Source organism: Oncorhynchus kisutch, linkage group LG1 (genome assembly GCF_002021735.2).
Source record: "Oncorhynchus kisutch isolate 150728-3 linkage group LG1, Okis_V2, whole genome shotgun sequence".
In the NCBI taxonomy this organism is placed as follows: Eukaryota; Metazoa; Chordata; class Actinopteri; order Salmoniformes; family Salmonidae; genus Oncorhynchus; species Oncorhynchus kisutch.
This window is the reverse complement of record NC_034174.2, coordinates 11,712,665-11,727,822: the sequence shown is the minus strand read 5'-3', so window position 1 is coordinate 11,727,822 and position 15,158 is coordinate 11,712,665. Positions and strand designations below refer to the sequence as shown.

Genomic DNA, 15,158 nt, shown 5'->3' with positions numbered 1-15,158 from the left:
AACAAGTGCTCAGCATATGTAGGAACCCCTTCAAGACTGTTGGAAACGCATTCCATGTGAAGCTGGTTGAGAGAATGCCAAGTGTGCAAAGCTGTCATTAAGGCAAAGGGTGGCTACTTTGAATAATCTCAAATATATTTTGGTTTGGTTACTACATTATTCCATATGTGTTATTTCATAGTTATGTCTTCACTATTATCCTACAATGTAGAAAATAGTAAAAATAAAGAAAAACCCTTGAATGAGTAGGTATGTCCAAACATTTGACTGGTACTGTATATATATATATATATATATATATATCTCTTTACTGAAAAATTAAATCAATAATTCTTCAACCAAACTGTGCAGCGGACATTTGATGAATAGTAAGAGACACTGTTACAAAACACCAAAAAGTTCAATGACATGAAAAGATTGTCAAGCCAAGCATTTGATATTGGGTATGGAGGGATGCATTTTCTGTTTGTGGAGATTGACAGTCTTATTTATTGTGGTGTTGAAAACACAAACCATGATATTGAAGCGCCCAAAGTCAGTATGCTTTGTTTATTGGTTGTGTGGTGCATTGGCACAGAAACCTTTTGGTGGTACAATTATTATTTGTTTTGCATATATTTTACATAATTATAAATATGGCATCAAAATGTTGAAAATGTGATGACCTCCTAGCTGATGATTGTCTGCAGCCGGCTCTGATCGTAGTGTAGGTCTAGTGAAACAGGCAGGGAGATTGAGTGCGACTGTGGTGGTCAGAGAACCCTCAATCTTCTTGCTCTTAGCCCTGTGTGGCATCGACTGCTGAAGTGCCAAAGCTGATAATCATTTTATGAAAACAGCGACGCTGCTGTTATTTGTAGTCGTAAACATTCTTTCGAATAAATGATATGAGGGAGGAGGTTTTGGACATTTAAGACACCAGGAGTAGAGAACAGACCTTCCAGTCCATTTCAAAAGGTGTCTAAAGGAATGTTGTTTGACTTCTTTTTAAAGAACTCATTGATTGAAATGTCTTTCATTGAATAGAACAAGCAGGCTGAGCCCTCTTACAGAATGAATCAAATGCAGAAGAATGACAATATAAATAGTGTTCATTATCACACCAGAACAGAGGCAAGGCCCTGAGACTTCACCAGAAAGCTCCATGTTTTATTAAAACCAGACAGAATTACACACAAATAGGGACAAATGTACAATTGAAAATAAATGACAATAAAACCTTATCTACTTTCTAATTCCCTTTGGTCCATTTCCACATGGTGGTTCTGTGCATCTTTAATAAAGGTGAAGTGACTGTAAATGGTATGAGTCAGAGCTGACATTGAAACAATACTGACTTTGACCAGACGCACTTTACTACTGTAGTTCCCCCTCTACAAGCTCTGAGGAAGTCTACAAAACTATAAATAACTCTTAACTCACAGTTGGTTAACACTAATTACTTTTCTTAACGCATATCACATTAAAGACTTTTTCCTTTTACTCAAATCAAGATGAGCTAACACCAGCAACACACACATTTAACAAAGTGGTACATTGATTTGTTGAGTAGAGCTAACAATAAGCATGTTTAACAAGCACGGAGTGATTGAGGATAAGAGCATATTAGAAACCACGGTCAAACAAGACGTAAAGCGTTTCAGGTTCCATCAAGCGATGCATGACTCAGGGACGGTTCATTTTCAACTCTTTAACATCACAGCTTCGGTGATTACATGGACTTTTATTGTGAGTCATGTTATTAGGTCAAAGTTCATTCTCACATTAAATGAAAGACGGTCCATCGGTGTAGAAATTAAAGCTTGTTGTGATCTGATCCTATCTGGTAACCTGCCTCTTGTTTAGGAAAGGGCTTCAAAAGTACAAAACATTACAACTGATCGTTTTTCTACAAAAACATATTGCTTGTTTTGACAATGTGATGTAGAAAATGCCATTGGATTGCAATACGTCATGATTCCAATATGCAACGTTACTTCAGATGCAGGTGCCCATTGCTTATAACAAGGAGAGGACGGTCAAAAAGTCAGTGGCGACGTCACATTCTGTTGATCGGGGGACGCAGTCTCTTCCTCAAAGAACCAACTTAGGGGAAGTGAACAGGGAATACAACTGGCAAGTTCAAATGGCCATGACAGGAACATAAGACAGATGGAAGAAAGAAAGAAAGAAAGAAAGAAAGGAGAGAAGAAAGAAAGGAGAGAAGAAAGAAAGAAAGAAAGATAGAAAGGAGAGAAGAAAGAAAGAAAGAAAGAAAGAAAGAAAGAAGAGAAGAAAGAAAGAAAATAAAAAAGGGAAGAAGGAGAGAAAGAAAGAGAGAAGACTTAACTCCTCAAGTCTGTATATGTGTTAAGACCTCCTCATTAAGACCTCTTCCTCATTGTACAAAAATGATGTGGATGACATCTTCTCCATGTTTTTATACCATAGTAACTTGATCCTGAAAAACAAAACAAAAGCATTATTCATGAGTCATTAAGGGACTGAAACAGGCTTCATGGGTACTCGGACAGAGAAGGAACTGAATTCATGGCAGACCGTCTCTCTGCCAAAGCAGGTATAACCTCATGACAGGTATGATACAGGTTTAGTGAGTCACCACAGCCTCAAAAACTTGCAATCAGTATAAATCTGTTTATTGAGCAAAGTCATCACAGCTTCTAAATAGCAGGCAATAAAACAATGTTTCTTTAGCTGGGTTATAAAGACAACAAGGTGAAAACACTGAGACAATAGTCTGTTTATGTCGATGACCTTCACAATGGCCACATCTGGCCACCTCTTTAACACCAGTACAATAATAGCTAACCGCAGCAGATTTAAACAGCCACAGACAGTAACCAAACAGGAGTGCTGCCTAGAGTCAAAATGTGAGAGTAAATCTCTGAAGTGGTTCTGTGGGAAAGGCCTTGTTAAAACTGCTTCAGAGTGAAGTCCAGCTTTAGTGAACCTTACATCACATATCTAAAGAAGTTAAGCAATGAAGTCTCAGCCTGTCTGAAGTAAATCGCTCAGGTCCTTTAGAAATGCACAGTATTTCCACTGGCAGGAATTGAAGCAGGTAATCAGTAACTAAGTCTAATACACCGGTCTCACTCTGACATGTTCAAACCCCTTCCCTTTCAAATTCTGTTACATTACAGCCTTATTTTAATCCATTTTAGAATATGTGTTTTCCTCAATCTACAAACAATACCCCATAGTGACAAAGTGAAGTTATTCTTTGAAAATGCATATTTTTTTTTTTTTTACTGAAATTCCTTAATTTAAGTATTCAGACCCTTTGCTATGACATTCGAAATTGAGCTCAGGTGCATCCTATTTCCATTGATCAACCTAGAAATGTTTCTTCAACTTGATTGGAGTCCAACTATGGTAAATTCAATTGATTGGACATGATTTGGAAAGGCACACGCCTGTCTATATAAAAATGTCCCAGTTGACAGTGCATGTCACCTTGGGGAATATGTAGAAAGTGTAAGCTGGTTGATAGCACATTCACAGCTGAATAGGGAGTCATTGGAACGCAGCGCTTTCAAAATATGGGGCACTTCCGGATTGGATTTTTCTCAGGCTTTCGCCTGCAACATCAGTTCTGTTATACTCACAGACAATATCTTTACAGTTTGGAAACGTTAGAGTGTTTTCTATCCTAAGCTGCCAATTATATCCATATTCTAGCATCTTGTCCTGACAAAATATCCCATTTAAAACGGGAACGTTTTTTTTCCAAAAATGAAAAAAACTGCCCCTAGAGTCGCAACAGGTTTTAACAACAAATTCTTATTTACAATGACAACACAGACGACGCTGGGCCAATTGTGCGCCGCACTATGGAACACCCAATCACGGCCGGATGTGATACAGCCTGGATTCAAACCAGGGACTGTAGTCACACCTCTTGCACTGAGATTTATTTTTTTTATTTTATTTTACCTTTATTTAACCAGGTAGGCAAGTTGAGAACAAGTTCCCATTTACAATTGCGACCTGGCCAAGATAAAGCAAAGCAGTTCGACAGATAAAACGACACAGAGTTACACATGGAGTAAAAACAAACATACAGTCAATAATGCAGTATAAACAAGTCTATATACAATGTGAGCAAATGAGGTGAGAAGGGAGGTAAAGGCAAAAAAGGCCATGATGGCAAAGTAAATACAACATAGCAAGTAAAATACTGGAATGGTAGTTTTGCAATGGAAGAATGTGCAAAGTAGAAATAAAAAATAATGGGGTGCAAAGGAGCAAAATAAATAAATAAATAAAAATTAAATACAGTTGGGAAAGAGGTAGTTGTTTAGGCTAAATTATAGGTGGGCTATGTACAGGTGCAGTAATCTGTGAGCTGCTCTGACAGTTGGTGCTTAAAGCTAGTGAGGGAGATAAGTGTTTCCAGTTTCAGAGATTTTTGTAGTTCGTTCCAGTCATTGGCAGCAGAGAACTGGAAGGAGAGGCGGCCAAAGAAAGAATTGGTTTTGGGGGTGACTAGAGAGATATACCTGCTGGAGCGTGTGCTACAGGTGGGAGATGCTATGGTGACCAGCGAGCTGAGATAAGGGGGGACTTTACCTAGCAGGGTCTTGTAGATGACATGGAGCCAGTGGGTTTGGCGACGAGTATGAAGCGAGGGCCAGCCAACGAGAGCGTACAGGTCGCAATGGTGGGTAGTATATGGGGCTTTGGTGATAAAACGGATTGCACTGTGATAGACTGCATCCAATTTGTTGAGTAGGGTATTGGAGGCTATTTTGTAAATGACATCGCCAAAGTCGAGGATTGGTAGGATGGTCAGTTTTACAAGGGTATGTTTGGCAGCATGAGTGAAGGATGCTTTGTTGCGAAATAGGAAGCCAATTCTAGATTTAACTTTGGATTGGAGATGTTTGATATGGGTCTGGAAGGAGAGTTTACAGTCTAACCAGACACCTAAGTATTTGTAGTTGTCCACGTATTCTAAGTCAGAGCCGTCCAGAGTAGTGATGTTGGACAGGCGGGTAGGTGCAGGTAGCGATCGGTTGAAGAGCATGCATTTAGTTTTACTTGTATTTAAGAGCAATTGGAGGCCACGGAAGGAGAGTTGTATGGCATTGAAGCTTGCCTGGAGGGTTGTTAACACAGTGTCCAAAGAAGGGCCGGAAGTATACAGAATGGTGTCGTCTGCGTAGAGGTGGATCAGGGACTCACCAGCAGCAAGAGCGACCTCATTGATGTATACAGAGAAGAGAGTCGGTCCAAGAATTGAACCCTGTGGCACCCCCATAGAGACTGCCAGAGGTCCGGACAGCAGACCCTCCGATTTGACACACTGAACTCTATCAGAGAAGTAGTTGGTGAACCAGGCGAGGCAATCATTTGAGAAACCAAGGCTGTCGAGTCTGCCGATGAGGATATGGTGATTGACAGAGTCGAAAGCCTTGGCCAGATCAATGAATACGGCTGCACAGTAATGTTTCTTATCGATGGCGGTTAAGATATCGTTTAGGACCTTGAGCGTGGCTGAGGTGCACCCATGACCAGCTCTGAAACCGGATTGCATAGCAGAGAAGGTATGGTGAGATTCGAAATGGTCGGTAATCTGTTTGTTGACTTGGCTTTCGAAGACCTTAGAAAGGCAAGGTAGGATAGATATAGGTCTGTAGCAGTTTGGGTCAAGAGTGTCCCCCCCTTTGAAGAGGGGGATGACCGCAGCTGCTTTCCAATCTTTGGGAATCTCAGACGACACGAAAGAGAGGTTGAACAGGCTAGTAATAGGGGTGGCAACAATTTCGGCAGATAATTTTAGAAAGAAAGGGTCCAGATTGTCTAGCCCGGCTGATTTGTAGGGGTCCAGATTTTGCAGCTCTTTCAGAACATCAGCTGAATGGATTTGGGAGAAGGAGAAATGGGGAAGGCTTGGGCGAGTTGCTGTTGGGGGTGCAGTGCTGTTGTCCGGGGTAGGAGTAGCCAGGTGGAAAGCATGGCCAGCCGTAGAAAAATGCTTATTGAAATTCTCAATTATGGTGGATTTATCAGTGGTGACAGTGTTTCCTATCTTCAGTGCAGTGGGCAGCTGGGAGGAGGTGTTCTTATTCTCCATGGACTTTACAGTGTCCCAGAACTTTTTTGAGTTAGTGTTGCAGGAAGCAAATTTCTGCTTGAAAAAGCTAGCCTTGGCTTTTCTAACTGCCTGTGTATAATGATTTCTAGCTTCCCTGAACAGCTGCATATCACGGGGGCTGTTCGATGCTAATGCAGAACGCCATAGAATGTTTTTGTGTTGGTTAAGGGCAGTCAGGTCTGGGGAGAACCAAGGGCTATATCTGTTCCTGGTTCTAAATTTCTTAAATGGGGCATGTTTATTTAAGATGGTTAGGAAGGCATTTAAAAAAAATATCCAGGCATCCTCTACTGACGGGATGAGATCAATATCCTTCCAGGATACCCCGGCCAGGTCGATTAGAAAGGCCTGCTCGCAGAAGTGTTTCAGGGAGCGTTTTACAGTGATGAGTGGAGGTCGTTTGACCGCTGACCCATTACGGATGCAGGCAATGAGGCAGTGATCGCTGAGATCTTGGTTGAAGACAGCAGAGGTGTATTTAGAGGGGAAGTTGGTTAGGATGATATCTATGAGGGTGCCCGTGTTTAAGGTTTTGGGGAGGTACCTGGTAGGTTCATTGATTATTTGTGTGAGATTGAGGGCATCAAGTTTAGATTGTAGGATGGCTGGGGTGTTAAGCATGTTCCAGTTTAGGTCGCCTAGCAGCACGAACTCTGAAGATAGATGGGGGGCAATCAGTTCACATATGGTGTCCAGAGCACAGCTGGGGGCAGAGGGTGGTCTATAGCAGGCGGCAACGGTGAGAGACTTGTTTTTAGAGAGGTGGATTTTTAAAAGTAGAAGTTCAAATTGTTTGGGTACAGACCTGGATAGTAGGACAGAACTCTGCAGGCTATCTTTGCAGTAGATTGCAACACCGCCCCCTTTGGCAGTTCTATCTTGTCTGAAAATGTTGTAGTTTGGAATTAAAATTTCAGAATTTTTGGTGGTCTTCCTAAGCCAGGATTCAGACACAGCTAGAACATCCGGGTTGGCAGAGTGTGCTAAAGCAGTGAATAGAACAAACTTAGGGAGGAGGCTTCTAATGTTAACATGCATGAAACCAAGGCTATTACGGTTACAGAAGTCGTCAAAAGAGAGCGCCTGGGGAATAGGAGTGGAGCTAGGCACTGCAGGGCCTGGATTCACCTCTACATCGCCAGAGGAACATAGGAGGAGTAGAATAAGGGTACGGCTAAAAGCTATGAGAATTGGTCGTCTAGAACGTCTGGAACATAGAGTAAAAGGAGGTTTCTGGGGGCGATAAAATAGCATCAAGGTATAATAATGTATGGTAGGATGTGAATACAGTGGAGGTAAACCTAGGTATTGAGTGATGAAGAGAGAGATATTGTCTCTAGAAACATCGTTGAAACCAGGAGATGTCATTGCATGTGTGGGTGGTGGAACTAATAGGTTGGATAAGGTATTTTTTTATTTTTTTTATTTTACCTTTATTTAACCAGGTAGGCAAGTTGAGAACAAGTTCTCATTTACAATTGCGACCTGGCATAGTGAGCAGGACTAGAGGCTCTACAGTGAAATAAGCCAATAAACACTAACCAGAACAGAAATGGACAAGACATATTGACATTAAGGAGAGGCATGCTTAGTCGAGTGATCAAAAGGGTCCGGTGAGTGGAGAGGTTGGTTGGTGATTTAGACAGCTAGCCAGGGCATCGGTAGCAAGCTAACATAGGATGGAGGTCTGTTGTTAGCCACCTCCTGCGCTCCGTCAGTAGATTAGTGGGGTTCCGTGTGGTAGAGGGGATCAATCCAAATCACACAACAACAACAAAAATAAAAACAATAGATATAGTTATAGAGGCCCAAGAAGAAAACATAATAATAATAATAATAAAAAAATACAAAATTTTTTTGTCCGATTGTCTATTCAGATAGCAGCCGGTAAGACAGCTAACGGTTAGCAGGCCGCAGATGGGCGTTCAGGTAACGTCGCGACGGAGGAGCCAGCCGGATCTCCTTCGGGTAGATAACGTCGGCAGTCCAGTTGTGAAGGCCCGGTGGGGCTCCGCGAAGGCAGCAAAACGGGTCCGGATAGGTGACTGCAGCCCAGGTGTGATTGATGGAACTCAGGAGTGATTGACGGAGCTTGCAAGCTCCGGAACAATTGATGTTTGCTCCGGAATCGACGAAGGCCGATAGTCACACGGATAGCAGCTAGCTAGCTGTGAGATCCGGGCATGAATGTCCAGAGAGCAGTCGAAATCCAGGGACATGGAGAGAAAAATTGGTCCGGTATGCTCCGCTCCGAGCCGCGCTGCGCCGTACAGAACTGCGATAGACTTTCGAGCCAAAGGATAGCCGATGACCACAAACCGTGGTTAGCTGAACACCAACGACTTGCCAGTAAAGGAGCCAACTAGCTTCTGAACTAGCTTAGATGAACTAACTAGATGCAGTGCCTTAGACCACTGCGTCCATGTGTGTGTGTGTGTTAACTATTTAACTGTACTAGAATGCTTAAAAGATGGCTAAAATTGTAAATATCGGTTATCGTTATCATTTGTTTGGCAACGAAAATATTGGATATTGTATTGGCCTAAAATGTCATATTGGTGCATCACTAGTTTGAATACTTCTGTAAATGTGATCAGTTTTTTCTTTTTAATAAATTTGCTAAAAAAAAATATTTTTTAAAACTGTTTTTGCTTTGTCATTATTGGGTATTGTGTATAGACTGAGGGGGAAAAAATGGAATCTATTTTAGAACAAGGCTGTAACGTAGCAAATAGAAGCTAAAAACAGATGACTTTTCTCCATGCAAATAGCTGCTCACTGTCATCTTGTGACTAAGCGTTTCCTGTACCATCTGCAATGATGCTTTGTAAATGCCAGTAAGGCCCAGGCAGCATTGCAATAACCCCGTCATAAAATACATACCTGAACATGTCCCGAGGGTTTACATAATTCATGGGTATTTTTTTGGTACTCACCCATCCTCCCTGCTGGGTGATCCAGCCAGCCAGCCGGGTGTTAATGAAGGCGGTCATACAAGACTGGATGGTGGCTCTAAGGTCAGGACAGGTCTTCTTAACGTACAGACCCAGGGCCATGGAGGCCCTCAGCAGCTGCATCTCAGGGGCCACCTCTGCTCTCTGGGCTGCACACAGGCTGTCCACAGTACGCGCAAACTCCTCCACCACCTGGGGAGAGAGAGAGGGAGGGGGGAGGACAGGCGGTTACCCTCGAACTCCAGGGCGTCGTCCTTTTCAATATGATTCCGTGCTTCTACACCTGCATTGCTTGCTGTTTGGGGTTTTAGGCTGGGTTTCTGTACAGCACTTTGAGATATCAGCTGATGTACGAAGGGCTATATAAATAAATTTGATTTGATTTGATTCTGTAAAAGCATGTATCTCAAGTTGGGATTCTGCCCTATATGATAGTTCAGCCCCAGAGCTATAAAAACTCAGAGGAAGTATTACACCACTTTCATATCCTGTTCTAACTGGCCCTTTTATTGAGTCAAACATGTTGCATAGTGCTTTGTGTGTTGTTCATTTATTTGATTCTTTAATTTACTCTTAGGCCAGAGAAAATTGATTCACTATATTTAAGGATGATGCAATAACCATGCATTTAACCGCCCGTTTGTTTATAATGAGGGACTTCCCACGTTGAACCTGGACACACAAATATTTGAAATTTGCGCTGACTTCAGCCATGACTGCATGAGAGAGAAATGAAACCTCTGCAGGTGGGAGCGTGTGTGTTTCACTGTCCAATCAGAGGCTCACAAATGACCTGACGTGGTCTGAGGCGGTTTGGTTTTTAGGGCATCAATTTGGGAAAGACTCAATGAAGAGCGGACAATGCATTATAAACAGAGCCACATATATTGGCCCAAAAATAACACAGCAGATTTATTTTCTTCTCGGGGTGTGGAGAAAACTGAGGCGGGGCATCTGTTAAACAGTAATTCAACTTTGTCTAGCCTTACCAAAGAACCTAACCACACACACCACACATTTCTAAGTTCCGCGTCTCTAGGAAATGAAACAACCATATTAGACACCAACACACTGTACATGTATGATTCTGCACTGACAGCGCCTTTACACAATTACAAAACTACTACCAAAGAATTGAATGTAGCCTACGTTAGTACGTTTGGAAGTCTCAAATGTTCGGCAAACTGGAGAAGTTTCTTATGTATACTGAACAAAAATATAAATGCAACATGTGTTGGTCCCATGTTTCATTATCTGAAATAAAAGATCCCAGAAATGTTCAATAGGCACAAAAATCTTAATTCTCTCAAATGTTGAGCAAAAATGTGTTTATATCTCTGTAAGTGAACACTTCTCCTTTAGCAAAATAATCCATCCACCTGACAGGTGTGACATATCAAGAAGCTGATTAAACAGCATGATAATTTTTTAAATTTGATTTAAACTAAGAAAGTCAGTTATGAACAAATTCTTATTTATAATGACGGCCTACCCCGGCCAAACCTGGACGACACTGGGCCAGTTGTGCGCCGCCCTATGGGACTCCCAATCACGGCTGGATGTGATACAGCCTGGATTTGAACCAGGGACTGTAGTGACGCCTCTTGCACTGAGATGCAGTGACTTAGACCGCTGCGCCCATCGAGAGCACCATCATTACACAGGTACACCTTGTGCTGGGGACAATAAAAGGACACTAAAATGTACAGTTGTCACAACACAATGCCGCAGTTGAGGGAGCGTGCAATTTTTTTATTTAAAAAAAATGTTTACCTTTATTTAACTAGGCAAGTCAGTTAAGAACACATTCTTATTTTCAATGACAGCCTGGGAACAGTGGGTTAACTGCCTGTTCAGGGGCAGAACGACAGATTTGTACCGTGCCGCCCCAATTAGCATGCTGACTGCAGGAATGTCCACCAGAGCTGTTGCCAGAGAACTGAATGTTAATTTCTCTAACATAAGCCACCTCCAACTTTGTTTTGGAGAATTTGTGTTGCAGTATGTACAACCGGCCTCAATCACAGACCACGTGTAACTACTCCAGTCCAAGACCTCCACATCCAGCTTCTTCACCTGCGGGTGAGACCAGCCACAGCCACTGATGAAACTGTGGGTTTGCACAACCAGAGAATTTCTGCACAAACTGTCAGAAACCGTCTCAGGGAAGCTCATCTGCGTGCTCGTCGTCCTCACCAGGGTCTTAATCTGACTGCAGTCCGGTGTCGTAACCAACTTCAGTGGGCAAATGCTCACCTTCGATGGCCAATGGCACGCTGGAGAAGTGTGCTCTTCAGAGATGAATCCTGGTTTCAACTGTACCAGGCAGATGGCAGACAGTGCATGGCGTTGTGTTGGCGAGCGGTTTGCTGATGTCAACGTTGTGCACAGTGTACAGTATGGACAGGAATAAGCCAAAAACAACAAACACAATTGCATTTTATCATTGGCATTTTGAATGCACAGACATTCTGTGACGAGATCCTGAGGCCCATTGCCGTGCCATTCGTCTGCCGCCATCACCTCATGTTTCAGCATGATAATGCACGGCCCCATGTCACAAGGATCTGTACACAATTCCTGGAAGCTGTAAATGTCCCAGTTCTTCCATGGCCTGCATACTCACCAGATATGTCAACCATTGAGCATGTTTGGGATGCTCTGGATCGACGTGTACGACAGCGTGTTCTAATTTACGCCAATATCCAGCAACTTTGCACAGCCATTGAAGACAGGGACAACATTCCACAATCAACAGCCTGATCAACTCTATGCGAAGGAGATGTGTCGACACTGAATGATGCAAATGGTGGTCACACCAGATACTGACTCGTTTTCTGATCTACGCCCCTACTTTATTTTTTAAAGGTATCCGTGACCAACAGATGCATATCTGTATTCCCAGTCATGTGAAATCCATAGATTAGGGTTTAAATTTATTTATTTCAATTGACTGATTTCCTTATATGAACTGTAACTCAGTAAAAATCTGTTGTGTTCTATTTTTGTTCAGAGAAAAAGATCTCTAAAGTGAAACACAAACAGTAACATTGCTACTAGTTGGACTACTACTGCTCTAGTCTGTGACTCAGTTGGGAGTGTACAGAGTTCAAATGTAGGGCAGCAGTGAGTCAACAACAAGCTAGAGTTGTCCCTTCTTAGTTAACATGCAGGACTTGTAAACACCTGCATTATGTCTGAGGAACAGACTACTTCAGGCAAACAATCATTCTAAATTCAAACACTTCCTGTTTCAGAATGTTCCATCTGTGTGCTCTACCATGATGTGATAATGAAACTTATCTAACCCCACATTATCACACACTTCAATAGGTACCACTATTTCATGTAGCACCAACACTATACACACGTCTGTCTAACTATTTAACTTAAGCCAATGGTTGTAGTGCAGGTTGTATGTAGGCCACAAACAGGAATATTGTGTGTGTGTGTGTGTGTGTGTCATATTATACAACGGGTGGGTCTAATTCTGAATCCTGATTGGTTAATTAAAAGCGCACTCCAGCAGGTGTATACCTGCTAAATCTATGACCTTAAACTGCTTATTTACTCTGTTCCATCAACACAGGCAGGGAAGTTAGTAATTTGATCTCCACTATAAAAAGAATCTAGACATTATCTCACATTTCTTTTAGACTAACATTTCCTCTGCAACAGCAGAGATCTGTATAAACGTTGCTGTCTGTCTCTCCGATATTTGCAACATTGTTTCAATATTCAAATTCCATCTCCAACTGTCCCATAGTAACGTTAGGTGTTGGGACGAGAGAGAGCACATGTTCTATACCAGGCAGAAGCGTGCCTCATTAGCTTATTGTTACAGATGTATCCAAATAAATGTCACTAGAGAATAGTTTAAATAAATGTCACTAGAGAATAGTTTAAATAAATGTCACTAGAGAATAGTTTAAATAAATGTCACTAGAGAATAGTTTAAATAAATGTCACTAGAGAATAGTTTAAACAAACTACTGTTGTTATTCTGTCTGCACTGTTTGACGTGACTGTAAATTAGCCCTAGTTGGCTAACAAGGGATAAGAACGTTGCCAGCCAGTATGGCAATGGAACATTTAGAACGAACGACTGGGTCGCGTCCATAGATACGGAACAGAGACAATGACTGGGTCGCGTCCATAGATACAGAACAGAGACAACGACTGGGTCGCGTCCATAGATACGGAACAGAGACAACGACTGGGTCGCGTCCATACATACAGAACAGAGACAACGACTGGGTCGCGTCCATAGATACAGAACAGAGACAACGACTGGGTCGCGTCCATAGATACAGAACAGAGACAACGACTGGGTCGCGTCCATAGATACAGAACAGAGACAACGACTGGGTCGCGTCCATACATACAGAACAGAGACAATGACTGGGTCGCGTCCATAGATACAGAACAGAGACAACGACTGGGTCGCGTCCATACATACAGAACAGAGACAACGACTGGGTCGCGTCCATACATACAGAACAGAGACAACGACTGGGTCGCGTCCATACATACAGAACAGAGACAATGACTGGGTCGCGTCCATAGATACAGAACAGAGACAACGACTGGGTCGCGTCCATACATACAGAACAGAGACAATGACTGGGTCGCGTCCATAGATACAGAACAGAGACAACGACTGGGTCGCGTCCATACATACAGAACAGAGACAACGACTGGGTCGCGTCCATACATACAGAACAAAGACAATGACTGGGTCGTGTTTCTGGCAACCAAACCAATAGAACAAACGACCAGGCCGTTTAGGTAGCAACCCTAGATTTGTTTCGGGACTAAATCTTGTGGAAAGATGAAATAGTATAAATACAATAATCAAAATAACTTTAATGAAAATATGTCAATCATTATTTGAATATGTTGGTAACCCGTAGTATAAAAGTGAGAATGCCATCGAAGCCGGTGTTTGGAGGATATATTGGCACGGTTCTCTGGTCCAAGACCAACAACACCAGTGCCAATGTATCCTCCTAACACGGCCTCATAGAACAAACAGTAAGCTTACCTTGTCTGCAACTGCTTGTTGGAGTTTTCTGATATGAGGCTGGATAAACTTAACATCAAAATCATCTCCAAGTTCCCTCAGTTTATCAGCTATTACAACTGGGTCAAACTCGTCATCTGCAAAACACGTCAGGTGATCTGTAAGTCATTCATGATCTGGGATCAGTTTACCATCCCCAACTCCTAACTTTACTGTATGATTAGGGTAGAAAACAGTGGCAGGTACTCAATCTTACTCTCTCCAGTCTTACTGACGAACTTCGGTTCTGGAGAGGATCCAACCAAACCGAGCATTGAAAAACAAATTCCGATTCAAAATAAGAAAACCCTAGCCTCCTGTTGAGTAGACTGTGTTTCAATTTAATCAACATAATATGCCTGAAGAAATGACAGTTCTCATTGTGAAATTATTACCATCGCCAGGTCCATCAGACTCAATGTCTCGGTACACCTTCCGATTACATACTGGGTTCTGCTCCTCTTCAAAGAAGCAACTAATAATATCAAATGTCTGTTGTTCTATATCTCTTGGAGACATAGTTAAACACCTTCAACAGCGTCCGTGAAACGGAAGACAGATAATTTATGTCGACGGTTCCTCAATCGTGACTAGACGAGTAAATGCGGCACGCCTAGATCTCATCAACCGGAGATATGGGCTTGCGCGACAGTGCAGCCGAATAACTGATCTACAAATCACCTTCCATCAGAAATAACTACTCCTTATTATTTGTATATCAGTCAGTCACAATTTACCCATGCTACATTACGGTTGTGATCTTCTTTGATGAGGTTTAAAGGCGGTTGGCATCCAATAAATGTTGCATTACCGCCCCCTATTAGATTGGAGTATAACGCCCTTATACTTTGCTTAAAAAAATTAAAAAATAATACTCTACCATCTAACACTACACTCACAAATTCAAAATAACACCACCCTACTCCACTATTTAAATCTATTTAGTCCTACCTCAGTCCAACAACCTGAAAGGATGGGACATCACCACTTACATGCTGACCAGACCGGACACGTCGTGTGCGCGAGCGTCGCAAAATAAATG

General features: G+C 42.2%; 1 protein-coding gene across 1 annotated transcript; it reads right to left on the bottom strand.

Moving 5' to 3' along the window:
• Nucleotides 1-1,090: 1,090 nt before the first annotated feature.
• LOC116374427 (uncharacterized) lies at nucleotides 1,091-14,880 on the bottom strand. Its single transcript, XM_031827109.1, has 4 exons — nucleotides 14,512-14,880; nucleotides 14,099-14,214; nucleotides 9,037-9,246; nucleotides 1,091-2,440 (listed from the first exon to the last, which is right to left on the bottom strand). Exons 1-4 carry the CDS (start codon nucleotides 14,633-14,635, stop codon nucleotides 2,420-2,422), a joined length of 471 nt encoding a protein of 156 aa, XP_031682969.1. The 5' UTR covers nucleotides 14,636-14,880; the 3' UTR covers nucleotides 1,091-2,419.
• Between the last annotated feature and the right edge of the window lie 278 nt (nucleotides 14,881-15,158).